The sequence below is a fragment of the Phaseolus vulgaris genome, chromosome 2, assembly GCF_000499845.2.
Source record: "Phaseolus vulgaris cultivar G19833 chromosome 2, P. vulgaris v2.0, whole genome shotgun sequence".
Classification (NCBI taxonomy): Eukaryota; Viridiplantae; Streptophyta; class Magnoliopsida; order Fabales; family Fabaceae; genus Phaseolus; species Phaseolus vulgaris.
In genome coordinates this window covers 1,248,559-1,267,439 of record NC_023758.2, presented here as the reverse complement: position 1 = coordinate 1,267,439, position 18,881 = coordinate 1,248,559, and the positions used below count along the sequence as shown (strand labels likewise).

Below are 18,881 nucleotides of genomic sequence, written 5' to 3'. Positions count from 1 at the left end.
TAACGATAATAATGTTCTATTTTTTAATAGGTATATTTAACATTTATGATATCATAAATATATTAATTTTAGTTTATTCTTTAAATATAAACACTTATTATCAATATCATTCTTAAATATAATAATTTATTGTTATTTTCTTTATAATTTTCGTTAATTTTTTAATTAAGTCTCATGTTGTATCTAAATTATTATTAGCATATTTATCCCACCAAATCCACACTTTAAAATTTAAAAATATGAAAAGTAAAATACAAGCAAATGAAGACATATTGTTTAAATAACACACATTAACATTAAAGTGTTTCGAGTATATTTTTAAGGCCTTATTATATATATTTTGTGGGAGAAAAAAAGTATAACATTCACAATGGATTTCAAGAATGTGTTGTAATGTTTAATGACACACTTGAGTTACTTTTTTTGTATAATTATTAATTTGATTTTCTTACCAAATAAATATGTAAGACGAAATGAAATGTTATTATTTGCTGTATTTATAAAATATTATATTTTGTTAAGACAAAGTTAAAAGATAAAAATCCCATAATGATATTTATATTTATATGTAAAGTGTAACTCTTAAAATAGTATAACATATATTTAGTTATATGGTAGTGAAACTAATTCATTAACAATTACAAAAGTTTATAAAGTCTCAAATAAAGTATTATATGTAAGTAAAAATGTTGATTAAAGTCTACTTTTACCTTATAACTTACATTTGTGTATGTGAGATTTCAAATGATAGAGATAGATAGAAAGTTAACATCAACCATAAAAAATGAAGACAAAGATTATGATAATTTTTTAAATAATTTGAATGGATTTGTGAGACTTAATCAAAAATTTAGAAAACAATAATATAATAATAATAAATGGTCAAATTTAAAAACTAAAACGATAACAAGTATCTGAGTTTAAATACAAAGTTAAAAGCAAGATGTTCACAAAATAAAATAAAAATATCTATTTTGATCTAATTTTTAAATTATCACATAATGACTCATAAATATTGATGTCCATTTTAAGACACATACATATATACTAGTTCTGCTTTTTTATTTTTTTAATTATAATATCATTTCAATAAAATTATTAAATAAAAATAAAAATTAAAATAATTAATTATTATAATAATTAAATTAGATAATATTTTAAAAATTATCAAAATTATTGATATTTAAAATAGTTTATATTATTAATAAATTTATGAATTAGTTTTTAAATTGATATATAATTAGTTATTAAGTTCTAAATATCAATTACTTTAAATTCTAAAATTGGTAGTTAAATTTTTTTTAGCTAATTATATATATCAATTTAAAAATTAATTTATTATTTTATTAATGATATAAACTGTTTTGTATATCAATAATTTTTTCAGTATCTAAAATAATACATAATTTAGTCAAGTGATTAATTATTTGTTATCTCTAAAATTAATTTTTATTTAATGATTTTCTTGTAATAATGTATTTTATAACTATATATATATCATTTTATTTTATTTTATTTATTATAAAAATAAAAAAATAAAATGATAAATGATAATATTTATTACTAGCAGAAACACCGGTGCAAATAGCACATGTGCAACCAATTTTTTATTATCATTTATATATAGTTATGTTTAATACTAAAAATTAAATAAAAGATATTAATTAAACCAAAATAGTTAATGTGTATCTATTTTTTATTTTTATCATTTATATATAATTATGTTTAATATTAAAAATTAATTAAAAAACATCAATTAAACCAAATAATAAAAAGAGATAAAAACTATAATTTTTACAAGAGATAAAGATATAAAAAAAAAAATTACTTCGCGTCAACATTTCCATGTTTAATAAACTGTTTCGTTCCATATTTAAAATTTAAATTTAAAATTCATAAATTAATTCTTTTTACGAAATGACAATATATATTAATTAAAAAAAACAGTTTTTAATTAATTATAAAAATAATTAATTATTTACTAAATATTTAAAAAATATGAAATGACTAAAATATTAAAAAGTAAAAATCATCACCTCTCTTTCCATTTAAAATCACCCATAAGAATTCTCTTTATATATAAAATATGTATAGAATATAGAAGATATAGATATATTATATTAAAATGATGTTTAGATAAAAATTTAATTATACAATATCAATTATTTTCGACAGCGTTACTTCTTACCTTTTAAAATTATGCGGTATATTATTCCCGCTATTGGTTAGTGTTTTTTTTTAATGTTTTTTTCCCATTTGTTTTTTTTAGTTATTTATTTATCTTTATGTTAGTACTCTTTAATTATGATTTTTTTTATTGTAATTATTAAGAGTAAAATAAAAAACAATTTAGATATACTAAATGTGGAAATCTCAACAAATAATATTGATAATTTTATCTTCATGAAAAATAATGATAATTATTGACAGTAGAATATATTTTCTTGTTTATAAATTAAAAATCTGTATCAATAAATAAACAAACCGTCCATTTCATTGTTTTGACAAACAAACACAACCCAAGACAAGATTGACGCAGCTCAAAAATGGAGTGCAGTAGACTCCTATCCTATGGCCATGTCTTCTCATTGTTTTTGGTTCTCCACTTTTTGTTGTGTGGCCAGATTTTATCCACAACAACCTTTTTTTCTTATATTTTTCTTCAATTTAAATTATTTTTCGATTTTATTCAACACATTAAAAAATTAATAAATAAAATGATTTTTTCCCAAAATTAATTACAAGTGATAATGCATATAAATAACTAACTTTACCATTTTTATTTAATTAATAAATTTACCAGAGGCACTGTTTAACATGTACTATTATTTGTATTTATTGTGATAAAAATACGAACGTTTTGAATTTGGGGATTGCGAAGCAATTACTTAATTGGAGAAAGAAAGTGGAAGGGCATCCATACAATAAGAATATAACGCCAACAAGGTGGAATTTGTGCCTTTCCCTCATTGCTTGCAAACAAAAAATAAAGGATCTTTTTAATATTATCACTACATAACCATCATCTTCCTTATATATATATATCTTGTTTATTTATTTATTTATTTATTTATTTCCGTATGTAACGGAAAACGAAGAACGCAGAACATTGCCACGTTTCATTCCCACTCATAGTATAATGCTTCATTTACTACTACACTGTAATTTATAATTTAGTAATATTTAGAAACATGAGAATTGCATTTGACTATGATTATAAACTAAAAAAAAGTAAAATATATAGAAAAAGAGAAAATAAAATAAAAACGGCTCCTGCTGACGGAAGCTTTGTAGCGTTCAGATCTTGCATTACAGCAGAAAGAAGTTTCTTCTCTCTCTCTCTCTCTCTCTCTCTCTCTTTTCATACATACAGACACTCTTTCTCTCTCTTGTTTCGAGGAGAGGAATTTGCGGGAAAGGAGCGAAAGGCAGAACATGAACTGGGTGAAACAAAAGGTAACAAGCCAACCCCACGATAATTCGCCATGAAAGCTCTTCACTTGAGCTTCTTCCACAACCTCCTCCTCACACTGTTCCTCTCCCTCTCCATCGCAGTCAACACTGCAAAAGGGGGTGTCAAGAGTAGTACCAGCGCCGATGAATTTGGCACAAGAAGAATTCTGCACCAGCCATTGTTCCCGGAGAGTTCGGCACCACCGCCACCGCTTCCGGTGGAGACCCCTCCTTCTCCGGAAGGCGGCAACATCCCCTTCTTCCACGAGAACCCGGCGGGGGCCCCGCCGGATCAGAGCCAAGCAGCACCTTCCACTTCCAACAGTTCAATTGCAAACCCAACTGCAACACAACCCACAAAGGGAACAAAGAAAGTTGCAATCGCGATCTCGGTGGGCATTGTGACGCTTGGAATGCTCTCAGCGTTGGCCTTCTTTTTGTACAAACACAGAGCCAAACACCCCGTCGAGACTCAAAAACTCGTGCCCGGGAGAGGGAATAACAATAGCAATAACAATATCCCGAACAGAAACGAGGTTGATTCGACTGCGCCACCGTCGAGTTTCCTCTACATTGGGACAGTGGAACCCACGCGAGCCTCTACCAACGACTCGCGAGATAACAGGGATGTTAACAAGGCCAATAGATCGCCGTATCACAAGCTCAAGCGATCCGATCGCTACCGTCCGAGTCCTGAGTTGCAGCCAATGCCACCGCTCAGTAAGCCTCCCGACGGAAACTACCCGCCGGCGGTCTCCTCTTCGTCGGACTCCGATGAGGAGAGCCGGGGCACGGTGTTTCACTCGCCGCAGAACTCGTCGGTCGATGGATACTACACGCCGGCGTCGCGGCAGAGCTCTCTCGTTAACGGTAGTCCCGCGAAGCGTGACGCGAATTCCACGCCCACACCCGTCGTTCCGTTTTCCAAGAGAACTTCGCCCAAGTCACGCGTTTCGGCACCCTCGCCGGAGATACGCCACGTTATCATTCCGTCTATAAAGCAGCCGCCACCACCGTCGCCGCCGCCACCTAAGCATTCCAGAAAGCCGAAATTTTCGGCGCCTCCCCCACCTCCGAATTTGAAGCATCTTCAGTCTACAACCGACACTGTTTCGCATGTGTCAAAGACTTCACTCAATCCTCCTCCTCCGCCACCTCCGCCACCTCCACCACCTCCACCACCTCCACCGCAGCCGCGAAAATCAGTGTCTCCAGCGGTTAGTGCTTCCTCTAATTCTGCATCTGTAAAGAGGCAGTCTTGGTCACCAGTTGAATGTAGTGTGATGAAAAGTTCAGAAGAGGTTGAACAGAGTGTGAGCTCTTCCGAGAGGCTTGAAACCAATGACAAGGATGGAGCCAAACCAAAATTAAAGGCTCTGCATTGGGATAAAGTGCGTGCGACCTCAGACCGTGCTACAGTGTGGGACCAGATAAAATCAAGCTCGTTTCAGTAAGTTAAATTAGTTAACTAACTCTTATAGTTTTGGGGTCGTAGTATAACTGTAAGCTAATGCTCCTTTGTGTCTATTGTATGGCGTTTTTCTTTTAATAGGTTAAATGAGGACATGATGGAATCGTTGTTTGGATGCAAAGCCACGAATTCTGCCCCGAAAGAACCTTCCAGAAAATCAGTTCTTCCTTCGGTTGATAAGGAGAACAGAGTGTTAGACCCGAAGAAGTCACAGAACATAGCTATACTGCTCAGGGCTTTGAATGTGACCAGAGATGAGGTGTCTGAAGCTCTTTTGGATGGTAACTTGCTTTTCCCATTCTTCCTAATTAGGGGATCGTAATTGGACTTGATACTTGAGCACAAATTTCTAATTTGGGTAAATTATACTGAAAGGGTGACTGGTTCATCTTACTGTTACACATTATTGGGGCCCTCATTTACAGTGTTAAGTACTGAGTTCATGTGCAGTATTTCCTTGATTAGATTGTTAATATCACCTGCAAAAAGAATGCTTCTAAGATATGTTAATAGATTCGATGTCTATATTATGTGGGGAAACATGGAGTGAGGGGCATAAAGATTACCTATCACTGTTTATGCCAGCCATGTAGAGAGAAGAAATTATACAAGAAACAGAGTGCATAGTACAAGGACTTCAACTTGAAGTCATCATCATTGCATCTGAGATTAAGTATGAGAATGTCTAAGCAGCATCATGCCATGTGCATTATTATGTTAAGCTATGAAATTAGGTATTCAGTAACTGTGATCTTAAAAGTGTGATAAAGATACAATCCAACTCATGGATTATAATACTCTTGGGTCATGAAACATCTTTTAGAAGTATAAAACAATAATTGAACATCCACCAAGGTGGGATCACAACCACTTCATCCTCCACTCCAAACTGAGAAAGATCTCCTATTCACAAACTATTCTTTTATATCAATTGGAATTATTGTCATTAAATTCAATACTGACATGGTCACTGTAGTCAATTAGCTTATCACCGTTACAATTCCTAAACTTCCTAACTGTGCGGTTTTGGGCTCTAACTGCTAAACACAATAGCAACCTTGTTTTACGAAGACATGCATTTCAGACATGGTATGCTTGCTTCCAGTGCTCTAATCCAAAAGATGGATTATTTTTCTTTGTGAGTGTACCACCACATTTCTTTTTAATCACCATTCTTGCTTCCAGTGCTCCAATTCTAAAGATGGATTATTCTTCTTTGTGGGTGTACAACATTTCTTTTTAATCTGTCTTTGTGTCAGTGTTTATCTTTTTCTTTAGAAGTACTAATATCTAATTCCTCGATATAAACTGGAAATAAGCCAGTAAGTGGTAACTCTCTGTTCTAATTTCCTTATAATCCACTGCTTGTCAGCTGTTTTTCCTAGAAACTGTTTAAAGTATATTGCTGTCAAAGATTTAAATGTCATGCAGGTTTACTGTCTATTCATTCTTATTCTAAACATACGATCTTATACTTTGTTACATCCACATCAAATGGCATTATGGCACTAGTAATTGTAACTTGTTCCATAAAAAAGCCTGCCATTATATTTTACACTCAAATTTAAAGTAAAGCTATTTTTATTTCTTAATTGTGTTTATCTTCTATGGAGGTTGATAAAAAGGTTCGAAGTAAAGAAAGAGACGTACGTAAGGCTTTTTACTGACTTGTAAAAGCAGACATATGGGTAATTACTAGCATGAAAACTTGTGAATTTAAGATTGAGGACTTTTCTATAACGATAGGTTTACACCAGGGCTCAATATTAAATCCTTGTTTAATATATAGTTTCGGATGTGTTTACACGGATATATAGAAGGTTTTAATCAAGTGCATGCATTTTAAGGATGAAATTCTCTTGATCGAGAAATAAAATAAAAAATCTAAACTTGAATTTGAGACAGATTGAAATCAAGGCTTTTTTTGCTTAAGGAGAAGGAAATGAAAAATGTGTGTTTAAGTTTCTAAGTTTAATTATATGGGGATCAATATTACATAATGATAGAGAAATATATGAATATGGTTACAAATTGGGTGATTAAAATGGAGAAAGACATCTGGAATTATTTTTTATTCTAAAGTACATATCAAAGTCAAAAGTTTTGTCATACTACTATATGATCTGATCATACTCTATGGTGGTAGTAAATGTTAGGCTTTGAAGGTGCTGTAGAACAAAAATGGAATTAGCATAATTGAGTATATTAAGATGGATGTATGACAACACAAGAAAAGATAAAATACATAATTATTGTATATAAAAGAGATATTGGTGGGATACCTATGTAGAAAATATTGATAGAAATTAGAAAATAAGGTGATCTGGATACAGGCAAAGAAGGCCATTGGAGGCAACTGTGGGAGTAAATTGCATGGGATTTAGCCAATTGAAAAGTAGAGGAAGAGAAGGGCACTAAAAGAATTTTTCCTTGGCAAGCTGCCTAATGTTTGTTTTTACAAGCAATTCCATATCTACATCCTGTATTTTTACTCTGAGAATAGCAAGGGATGTATTTTCACTTTTGCTAATTCGCGGTATTTTTTATTTTTTTTTATGAAACAGGGAATCCTGAAGGCTTGGGCACTGAGCTATTAGAAACACTAGTAAAGATGGCTCCGACTAAAGAAGAGGAGATAAAGCTTAAAACCTATGATGGTGATCTCTCAAAGCTGGGTTCTGCAGAAAGGTTTCTTAAAGCAGTGCTTGATATCCCTTTTGCCTTTAAAAGAGTTGAAGCTATGCTATATAGAGCCAACTTTGATGCAGAAATTAACTACCTTAGAAAGTCTTTTCAAACCATGGAGGTGCTCTACCCCTCATTATCTTTCTTTTTTTTTGCACAAATTCCTTCTTATCTTTGATTTCTTGATCTCTTACAGGAAACTGACTATTCAGTTGTTAATATTTTTCAGGCTGCAAGTGATGAATTAAAGAACAGCCGCTTATTCCTCAAACTCATTGAAGCTGTTCTAAGGACGGGAAACAGAATGAACGTTGGCACTAATCGAGGGGATGCTAAAGCTTTCAAACTGGAGACACTCTTAAAACTTGTAGATATAAAGGGAACAGATGGAAAGACCACATTGCTCCACTTTGTGGTCCAAGAGATCATTAGATCTGAAGGTGCAGGAGCTGAACCTGCAAATGAGAATGTGAAAATGGATTCGAAATTTAATGAGGATGAGTTTAAGAAGCAAGGATTGCAGGTTGTGGCAGGGCTTAGTAGAGATCTTAGTAATGTAAAAAAAGCAGCAGGAATGGATTCAGATGTCTTGAGCAGCTATCTTTCAAAGCTTGAAACAGGTCTTGATAAAGTGCGTTTGGTTTTGCAATATGAAAAGCCAGATGTGCATGGGAATTTCTTTAACTCCACAAAGCTATTTCTGAAATATGCTGAAGATGAAATTGTAAGGATTAAAGCGGATGAGAGAAAAGCTTTGTACCTTGTAAAAGAAGTTACGGAATACTTTCATGGGAATGCAGCAAAGGAAGAAGCTCATCCTCTCAGAATTTTCATGATTGTAAGAGACTTTCTGAGTATTTTGGATCTTGTGTGCAAAGAAGTGGAAAAGATGCATGATAAAATTGTAGGTGGTTCTGGCAGATCTTTCCGAATACCTCCAAATGCATCATTACCTGTTCTCAATAGGTACAACCATCCAAAGCAGGATAGAAGCTCAGACGAGGAAAGTTCTTCCCCCTAGTGTTGTGAATACGAAAGAAACCAGTCTTTCAGAATAACAGGGAAAGTAAATGAATGTTTTGCAAATTAAGTTGATAGCCAGCTTTCCAGGATTGGATTCTTTGGGTTCAATGCCATTTCAATAGTAATGGTGGTGAAAAGATAGCCTTCCCTGAGACTGAACATCAGACACTCAAAACTCCAGAATCCATGGTGGGGTTGGTGGGGTTAAGAAACTGAACTCGCTGGTTTCCCGGCACACAGAAATGGGCTGCAAAGGTTCGTGGCATCCTCATCCTACTTCATATGAAGCATAAATAAAATTTTAAATGGGAAGTGCAGTGAATGCGTCATTTTGTTTCTTCCCCAATACATATTCTATAGTCAAAATAGATTTTATTAGGTCAGAGCTCCACACAATTGTCATATTGTAGAACGTTTCGATTTTACTTAAGAGGCTCCTATATGTATTTTTTAAATCAATTATCAATAATAAATAACAATTTTGCAGCAATTCTTTATGTGTTCCCAACATTTAAGATTTACACCATCACTTGCACTACATTCTGTAACTAGTCTTCAATTCATTCAATGTTAGAAGCAGCCCTAGAACCAAGGGGTAAGAAAATAAATGGTGCAGTGAATGATAAACTCCAATCTCTTACGCACTCTTATTTAACTATGGAATAATCAGTCAGTTTGTGAGCTTCGAAAGTGAACATTACCAGTAAAGCAAATTTCATGGTTAAATTCTTCTCTTCTGAACATTACAGACACATAACTTTTCTGTTTCTGCATAAATTTTAATTTAAGATCTCGTATAAATTATAATTCTTTTATCATTAAACGGAGTTCTAGTGGGTTATTATATTTTTTCCACCGAAGAAGACTTAGAGATGAGGAAATGAGATCTAAAAAAGAATCTAATAATTCACACAAACTATGCAAATCTCTCGTCTCAAAATCCAATTTACTGTTCCCGCGAGAGTCTAAGAACGAGGAATCAGAACCACAGAAACAGTTTCGGATTTCGGGAGATTGTGATCACAATTTTCTACTTTTATGCATAACACACTCTTACGCATTCCTGTACCTCCTAGAAGGAAATTTGCCGACAGTTTTCTATCAGCAGTTAAATACAAACGCAATTTCTATAAAATTCTAGCAATTTATAAACTAAAATGTAAGGAAACATAGCGATAATAGTATGTTGATGAGATTTAAACTAGTCTTTCATTGTTTCAATGGTCACCGTCATCAAATAGAATCAGACACTGATAATTGTACCTTTGTTCGGTGAATCTTCCTAAAATAGCTTCAAACTTGGACCATTGTAGATAATACCTGAAAGGCACGCCTGAGGGAGAGGAGCGTTGAACAATGTACAAGTACGCTGTACGCCAATAATTGAAGTTAAAAAATGACGACAATTCTTCTATCTGATACCAACAGAAATATGATGTTAATTACTTTTATAGAGAAATTCGAATGCAAAAGGTAGGTAAATCACAAAGACGTCATTTAATAGCATGAATAACATTACATGTATAAAGAAAATGTCTATTTTGTTCTTAATCTTCTAGATATTTATAACTTGTTGAACGTAGTTTTGGATATGCAAATCCAGAACTGAGATGTATTTTTCATAAATATCATCTGCAATGTTATTCTGACACATAAAAATGCCTTCTGAACACCAAGATCTGGAAATTTTTTTTCTCATTCCGGATGTGAAAATCTGGAAAAGGTAATAAGCTCAATTTAGGATTTTTTTTAAAAAATGATGGGTATTGTGCAGGGAGAATTAGCCTTGGTTGAAAGTTAGAATTGATTGGGTACAGAAAGAAAAAACCCAAACCTAATGCATGCAGTTTTTCTAATGGGCTGGTTTTTTTCTTTGTACAGCCCATAACCACACAAAACAAAATCAAGCGTCTCACTCTCGCATTTCCTTATGAATTGCGCAGAAACATATTTCTAAATTCCACCATTTAAAAATTTATAACATAAACCATTTAAACTTTTCAAACACAACACCCAGAATTTCTTAACCAGACCATGAGATTGGAAAAAAAAATTAACTTTCCCTCCATATCTAAAAAAAATACTAAAATTGCTCATTCTGAATTTTACAAATAAAATTTTGTATTTCAAATTTTACAATTAATTTAAAATAAAAAATTTGTATTTGAATTGGAATACAAATTGTGTATTTCAAAATTCGAAATACATTTGTTATTTCAAATTTTATAATTCATAATATAAATTTGTATTTTAAATTGTAATCCATGAAATATAATATTTTTATTCTAAATTTTAGAATTCGAAATACGAATTTGTTGTACAATTTAAAATACAAATTTCCCTCTATTCCGAATAAAATATTAAATTTGTATTCTGATTCTAAAATCTAGAATACAATTTTGTTTTTAATTACACAATCCAGAATACAATAATGTATTTTAAAATTTATAATTCAAAATATAAAAATTGTATTCTTCATTGTGGAGGAATTTCCTCACTCTTTTGGATAGACACACGTGCCCAGAAGTAAAAGTGAGTTTAATTACTTAGGTTTCTCACCTAAACTTCTCAAAAGAGTTGTATATAAAATAAATAAATAAATTAAAGAAAGTTGTCTATAGAATAAAGAAATCAAGGTAAATTTTACGTAGAACCTAGTCTACTATAACTTATTCATTTTACTTATTACTATTTATAATTCGTAATTGTAAGTAATCCCATTCGGTGAAAGATTAATTCAAATAGAAAATGATGTTCCCTAATTAATACTTTTTTAATTAAGGTAAAAAGAGAGAAACACTCCATCTTTCACCATATTTTCTTATCAACACTTACATAATATACAATTAAAATTTAGTTTTAGAACAGTTTTTTTATAGTATCCAAAATTGTATATATATGCTTCAAAGGCATAATTATTGTTGCATAAAACATGACGCTATCCCAATTCCTTTTGTTCTCAAGATCTTTTCAACCAGTATTTTCCATCTAATTTCATCTTTCTTGCTTTGTTTTGATATTCGTTGTTTAAAGTTCCTGAAATGAGAGAATGTGTTATTATTAAGATGGATAACTAAGTTGTAACAAATACAAAACACATATTAATAGTAATTACCTGCATAAAGGAACTCTACAATCGTCTGAATTAACACATAATCGAGAGTGTAACTCAAATAATTGCCACATCCTCTTACAATGAACACAACCTCCAGGGACTCTCAACTTACATCCAGCAAAATGACGAACAAGCAACTCCAATCCGTTACATGCTGAATACTTACATGGTTGGTTTGCTTGAAGATCTTTATCATAAGGACCAATAGTTCGACAACCATCTTTACATATATGAACAAGAGCTTCCATTGCCTCATATAATTGTAGATATATCTTTCTTTCCTTCATTTTTCTGATCCTTTCCTTTTTTATCTACATAATAAATTAGTATAAAAGAAATTAGATAAAGGACAAATTAGGTTTTCACAGTCATACAGTTGTTTCTCTCGTAAGTTTTAGTTCTTAACATGAGTATAACTTAAGTTTTAATCTACATTGGTAAGATTACAAAAAAGATTTCATGGTATAACTATGCAACAACAAAAATTTACAATCATAAACTGACACACAAAAAGCATTTAAAAAAATTATATAATTTATTTTATAGGGACTAAAACATAAAATGGAAACAATAATGAAAATTAAATGAATAGTTTAGCCAATATACAATGAAGAGAAAGCAATGTTCTTACATTTTCTTCAACAATCATTAACTCTAAAATCTCCTTTTCTAGAAGTGGATGACTTAACTTCATTGTTTTCCATCCTTCTGACTCTGAAACGACTTTGAAGTTTTCTATTATCTTGCGCTGACAAATGAGACTAAGTCTTGGAGCATCACACAACAAGGCTAGTTGCAATACATCAACCAAGTTATCTATGCTGAGTAAACCCAATTCTAGATTTTGTCCACATTCAAACTTTAAGTGAGGAACCATGTATACATGTGACAACACCAACAAATGTAGTACAAATTCCTCCATATCTTCTTTCTCATAACTATAAAAAAAAACATACAAAATATTTTAGAAATATACATACTAACAAAAATATAGTAATATTAGGAAAAGTGAAGAGAATGAAATAGGACCATAAACTCTCACCATCATATTTGATTACACTAATAAGTCAATTGCATCTTAGTGCAATAATCATTATCATGTAGTATGAGCGTTGCTAATGATTTCCATACAAACACAATAGAGAGATCAAACATACCTATAAGTGTATAAATATTGAATAAAAGTTATAACTACATCATGTGGAACCCCAGTGATTGAGATTGTTCGCCATCGACCACATCTATTTGCTTGCTTTAGTATGCCTTTCAATACAGGAGAAGCCATGGCCTATTCGTATAATATGAAGTTAGTCGCTTAAAAAAATATAAGAAAACAAAAAAATATTCACTTTGTGTTTCAAGGATGGATCATATTATATAAGTATTTCACAATTATTGATACATTCATAAATTAATACAATATATGTTCTAATGATACTTATCTCAATATGAGTATGAATTTATTTTATATGTGTAAACAATATTTTACAAAATATGTAATATGAATTAATCATTTATCATATCAAGCTATATTGTTATGATATCGTCACAAGGTAGGTCTTTAATGAAGTAGAATGAACGAACTTACGAGAATGTTAGAATGAGCATAAACAATGCCACCATTATTAGTATTGATGCAAACATCTGCTTTATAACCTTGATAAAAAAGACGTTCCCATAAATCTTTTGTTGATGAAGATGTATTGTTGTTTTGTCTTCTTGATTTTGAATTATTGGATCTCATGTCACAAGAAGAATTGATTGGTCCAGAAGAAGACATGGATGGTGGTTTTGGAATTAGTTGATTGTTATTTTGAATCATATCGATCATTTGATGTTGTTTTTTTTTTTCTACATAAACAAATATAAAATATCACTTAATAATAAAAAGACATAAGTTTTAATACAATAGTATCACTTATAGTAAATCTTTTTAAAAAATAAAAATCTTAATTTTCTTAATTTGAGAACTTAGTTTACATCAAATTTTAACCTAAGAAAATATTTTTTGGGAGCAAGTACCAAATATATGCATTTATATATGATAGTTTGTAATTAGATAAAATTATAACTTTTTAATATTAATAATATACAGAAATTTTACTCTTAAAAAATAAAATTATATTAGACATTTCATCTATGAAATTCTAAAAAGGAAACAATTCATTTTTCGAAAGACCAAAAGTGATCATTATCTTATTCACAAATTTATTAATTTGTATGATAAATATCATTAAAACCATAACAAAATATCCATATTTTGAATCTATATAATATCATTTACCATTTGTTATCATGATCTTGTTAAAAATATAAACTTAAGCTGATACATCTAAATGTAACTTTAGACATATTGAAAAGAAAACATTTAACGAAAACTTTACCTACATGTTTAAAACATTAAGGTTCTTGAAGTGGGATGCATTTTTATTTTATTTTTTTCCTAAAAAAATTGTGATATTATATTATTTTTCATATGCTCAATGTGGCAAAGGAGTTTTTAAACATCTTCGAGACAATAATTAAAATAAATAAATCATGCATATCTAAACTTTTAAGAAGCAATTGTCTTAATTGACTATTGTACAGAGAATTTATATAAACTAATTATCCCAAAATTATTAACTAAAAAAAATCTAAAGCTTTAATGGATCTATATCTTCTACTAAAACATCTAAAATTTCATATAAAATACTCGAATATACCATGTTCAAATACACCAATCATTGTTAAAGTCTTTGTTCAACTTGTAAAATTCTGAGTTTAGAAATTGCAACAACAGCAACGTCCAATAATGATTTGGAGTTGTGATTAATTAATATTTATAGGGTGTTTAACATAAACAATCTTAAATGAACAATAAAAAGAACAAACTATGATCCACATAATGAAAAAAAATGAAGAGAGAAAGTGATTTGGATTACCTGGTTTCAACCTTAAAGCGTTCCTCTCAATGTTGTTTCAAAAAATATACAATCCCAGAGAAGATAAGAAGACAAAAAAAACTATGGAATCACAATTACATCCTTCAATACCTTAATCTTTAACTAAGAATGAAAATCAATAATTAAGGCAAAACTCTCCTTTTCAAGATTTTATCACCACCACCTTTGGAATAACAAAATCAAAGATGAGGTGATGCAAAGGAGAAGAGGAGAGCAAAGAGGATGAATTATCAGAGCCTGTTTACGAATTTGCATAGATTTCCATGAAAAAGGAAACAAAAAGCTAAAAAAAACACACCAAATCCATCTGTCACACTTGTTTTTAGCTAAAAATATCAACAACAAAATTTGTGCATGTCTTAATTACATACCCCATGTATTTCGTCAAAAATATTTTTTCACAAAATTATTAAAAAGTTATTTAATTTTACTGTTGGAGCTCTAATTTCTATGACATTTTAAGTCTATCCTAGCGAAGGTTTGTTGGACTTATCAGACCACCTGCTATCGGACCACCCATAATATGTTATCTCACGTACGAATTGTCACTTTCGGCATGAGGGGTGTGTTGGAGATCTCACATCGACTAGAGATTAGAGTCTTTCATAGTATATAAGTGGGTGCAAACCTCACCCCGAGCCGGTTTTATGGGGTTGAGTTAGGCCTAAAATCCACTTTGTTATATGGTATCATAATCATTTAAAGCCTATCCTAGAGAGTGTTTAGTGGGCTTATAAGGTCACTCGCTATCAGGCCGTTATTGGACCACCCATAATATGTTATCCCATGCACAAGTTGTTACTCTCGGCGTGAAGAGGTGTGTCAACTTTATGAGTCGATTTTATGGAGTTGAGTTAAACTTAAAGTTTACTTCTTAATATTTATTAAAATTAAAATATTTATAATAAATAAATCGAAACCTTATTTTATAATTTAATTTTACAAAAATAAATTAGATTTAAAATTTATTTTTTAATATTTACAGTCACTTATATATACAAATACTATACTTTTATCTTTAATTTTAAAAAATTATTCTTTAATGTTTCTTTGTTTTATTTTAACAGAATATTCACATAATAATGCATGCCATCGCTATAAAACTATGCAATTTTTCCACTTCTCCATGTTTTTGCTATTTACAATAAAATCTTTGTTCACATGACCTATATACTTGTAATGACAAATATAATATATTTAAAATCTAAATTAAGAAATTAATAAAAACATATTTTACTAATGATGAAAATGTTTCTATTTAAAATTAGCTGAGTTAATAAAAATGCTTCAAATATTATATATGCATATTTTATTATATTTAATGACCCTGTATTTCTAAGAGGCATTTTAGTTCCCAAAGAAAGCTTTGGGAACAGCATGAATATCTCTGAGCTTTACAGCAAGAACGCAGGCCTTCCATCAATTGAAAACAATACCTTTTGTCCTTTCATCACAACACAACAATAATTACCCAAATCAAATTTCTCTACACATTAAGAGCATCAATGAAACTAAATAAAAATTAAATTAAAAGATAAGAGATATAAAAAAATTGAATATAAAAATCATGAGTCTTTCTAGTTAAAGAAATAGATTTACTACAATATATAAAGAGGTATAAGAATAAAAATAGGGATAAGTTAAAATCAAGCCCAACAAATCATAAATATCTCAATTCACATATAATTTTTTTAACAAAAGAAATTTTCCATATAATACTTTTCAAATACAATCTCACTTTAAAATTATGAATTTTTTAAATAATAGTTTTTTCATACTTAAAATATTTCAACTCTTAAAATTTCATATATAATCATAAAACATATTAACGACATCAGTTTAATTTACATTAACAACAATAACTTAATTTATATTAACAAGTAAATTTAATTTATATTAACAATATCAACTTTTAACAACAATTTAATATGGGTTAAAATAGTAGAAAATCCACGCTAACAAAAGAACAACCAATAAAATATTTAAAATAACTTTCTTTACAACACCATTTTATTTCCTCAAAATAAATACAACATAATAAAATATATAATGTAATTAATTATTTCCTTTAAATCAAATATATTTAAAATAATAGAATTAATTTCTTAATTCAAAGTACAACATGATTGATTTACTGTAATTTTTTTTGATGAAATATAATAATCAAATTTACTACATATTCTAATAATATTTTACTCCCAGTAAGGGTTTTGTAAAATAACAATGTTTTTTATACCCATTTATTTTTCAATTTTTTTATACTCAAAGTAATGTGTAATAATCTCACTAAAAACATTACATGATTTCATACTTAACTAACACTCAACTTCCTTCATCACCAATCTACTCCTTTCTCTATTTTTCTTCTGCCTCTTCTTTCAATTTCTAAAATTTTTGTTTATCTTACAAAATTCTGATGTTCATTTACTATATTCAACTCCCCTTTTTATTCAGGAAATTATAATTTTACTATATGTCTGCCATCTTTATTTCTCCTTTAAAAATATCTATATTTTATTAAATAATTAATTTTTAATATATATATATATATATATATTTACTCTTCCATTTTAAATATATTTTTTAAAAAACAACTCATGCAAAAATAAAAAAACAATATACATATATAAACTTAATTTAATATTTGAAAATTATGAATCCTTACAATCATCCTTACCAATGTAGATTTTTCACCACTAAAACCAAGTTGTATATTCATGTTCATAGTACCATAAATATACTTCAAAATTCATGTCACAACATTTGAACACTCTTTACATGGATTTGGAAAAAATATACTGCATTATAAGAAATTCATTAAATAACAACTAAAATTAGAGATAAAAAATAATTAGTCACTATATTAACTAAATTAGATATTATTTTAGAGACAAAAAAATTATTTGTATCTAAAGTGCTTTATATTATTAATACCAATTTATAGAATGATTTCTAAATTGGTATTTAAATTAGCTACTAGGGTTTTATTAGTAGCTAAAACCTTGGTAGCTAATGGTTAGATACCAATTTAAAAATTACTTTATAAATTTTTTATTAATAATATTCCAATAATATTTTGAGTCTCTAAATGGTTTTTAATTTAGTTTAATAGTAACTAATTATTTTGATCTTTAAAATTAGTTACAATTTGATTATTTTCTTATAGTGCTAATTGTACCAATGTATGATGTATTTGGTCGTATATGCATTAGATTACCCATTATAGATGGAAAATGAACATCTTGCACACCTAATCTCCTAAGTTTCATTATGTGGACTCTATTTTGTACTCAACTTAAAATGAGTAACTAGATGAGTGTTCACCATATTATCATTTTTTATTTGGAATCTTTACAACAATATTTTAATATAATGTTTTTGTGAAATACAATATTTTTTTTGGTCACACATGATTTTTATATCAATCATCTATTTAGTAATTTCCATGTCCTTTAGGGAAAATGACTTGTCCAATTGTTTCTTCAACTTGTTAGTCTTGGAAATGTAATTTTTAACCACAAGCATTTCATTCACATACAATAACAACATAATGAAATTATCATAAAATAAAACTTTATAACAAATACATAATGGTCATATGGAGTCTTCTCAAACATAGCAAACTAACATTTTTCTTGTAATATTGTTTTGGAACTTACTTAAATATAGACTACTTATCAACTTTCACATAATATTTTTTTCCTTTAACAAGAAAAAGATTAGGTTGTTTCATATATATCTCTCTGTCAAGAGCATTCCGCATCTATCTATCTCCAAATAAAGAGTCCTAGATAAACTTAACACAATTCTAATGGATGACTATATCCTTCACCACTAACATAACTCTGTACATAGGAGACATAATTTCTCTCATATTTTGTCTTATAGATCTATAAAATTATGATTTATATCACTCACTCCATAATGTACTCACTTAAGAGAAAGATGAAAGTGGATGGAAGGAGAAGGGAAGAGACAAACCAAAATGTCAAAGAGTCTTGGTGGATCATTTAACAACTCCACTATGTCACTTATAATACACAATCTCGTATGTCCAAGCTGTCTATAAAAGATTTTATTCGTCATTCAATGATTAAGGCATCTCACAAGATTGATTTGCGAATGACATGTGTCTTCAGGGAATGCATGCCCACAAACAATATAGGGATGCATCGTTTATAGCCTGAAT

General features: G+C 29.8%; 2 protein-coding genes across 2 annotated transcripts; one reads left to right on the top strand and one right to left on the bottom strand.

Moving 5' to 3' along the window:
- The first annotated feature begins 3,144 nt into the window (after window positions 1-3,144).
- On the top strand, window positions 3,145-9,122 carry LOC137810043 (formin-like protein 6). Its single transcript, XM_068611166.1, has 4 exons — window positions 3,145-4,903; window positions 5,006-5,205; window positions 7,489-7,730; window positions 7,839-9,122. The coding sequence occupies exons 1-4, from the start codon at window positions 3,486-3,488 to the stop codon at window positions 8,628-8,630; spliced, it is 2,652 nt and encodes an 883-aa protein (XP_068467267.1). The 5' UTR covers window positions 3,145-3,485; the 3' UTR covers window positions 8,631-9,122.
- A 2,113-nt stretch (window positions 9,123-11,235) lies between these two features.
- LOC137810044 (BTB/POZ and TAZ domain-containing protein 4) lies at window positions 11,236-14,931 on the bottom strand. The gene is made up of 6 exons (XM_068611167.1): window positions 14,672-14,931; window positions 13,336-13,598; window positions 12,905-13,035; window positions 12,379-12,685; window positions 11,748-12,058; window positions 11,236-11,668 (listed from the first exon to the last, which is right to left on the bottom strand). The coding sequence occupies exons 2-6, from the start codon at window positions 13,576-13,578 to the stop codon at window positions 11,548-11,550; spliced, it is 1,113 nt and encodes a 370-aa protein (XP_068467268.1). The 5' UTR covers window positions 13,579-13,598; window positions 14,672-14,931; the 3' UTR covers window positions 11,236-11,547.
- Between the last annotated feature and the right edge of the window lie 3,950 nt (window positions 14,932-18,881).

Coding starts and splice junctions, on each gene's coding strand:
- LOC137810043 (XM_068611166.1), top strand. CDS start 3,486: ATGAAAGCTCTTCACTTGAGCTTCTTCCACAACCTCCTCCTCACACTG. Junction 5,206..7,488: donor GTCTGAAGCTCTTTTGGATG/GTAACTTGCTTT, acceptor TTTATGAAACAG/GGAATCCTGAAGGCTTGGGC. Junction 7,731..7,838: donor AGTCTTTTCAAACCATGGAG/GTGCTCTACCCC, acceptor AATATTTTTCAG/GCTGCAAGTGATGAATTAAA.
- LOC137810044 (XM_068611167.1), bottom strand. CDS start 13,578: ATGATCGATATGATTCAAAATAACAATCAACTAATTCCAAAACCACCA. Junction 12,686..12,904: donor CAATATTTATACACTTATAG/GTATGTTTGATC, acceptor TTTTTTTTATAG/TTATGAGAAAGAAGATATGG. Junction 12,059..12,378: donor TAATGATTGTTGAAGAAAAT/GTAAGAACATTG, acceptor TTTATTATGTAG/ATAAAAAAGGAAAGGATCAG.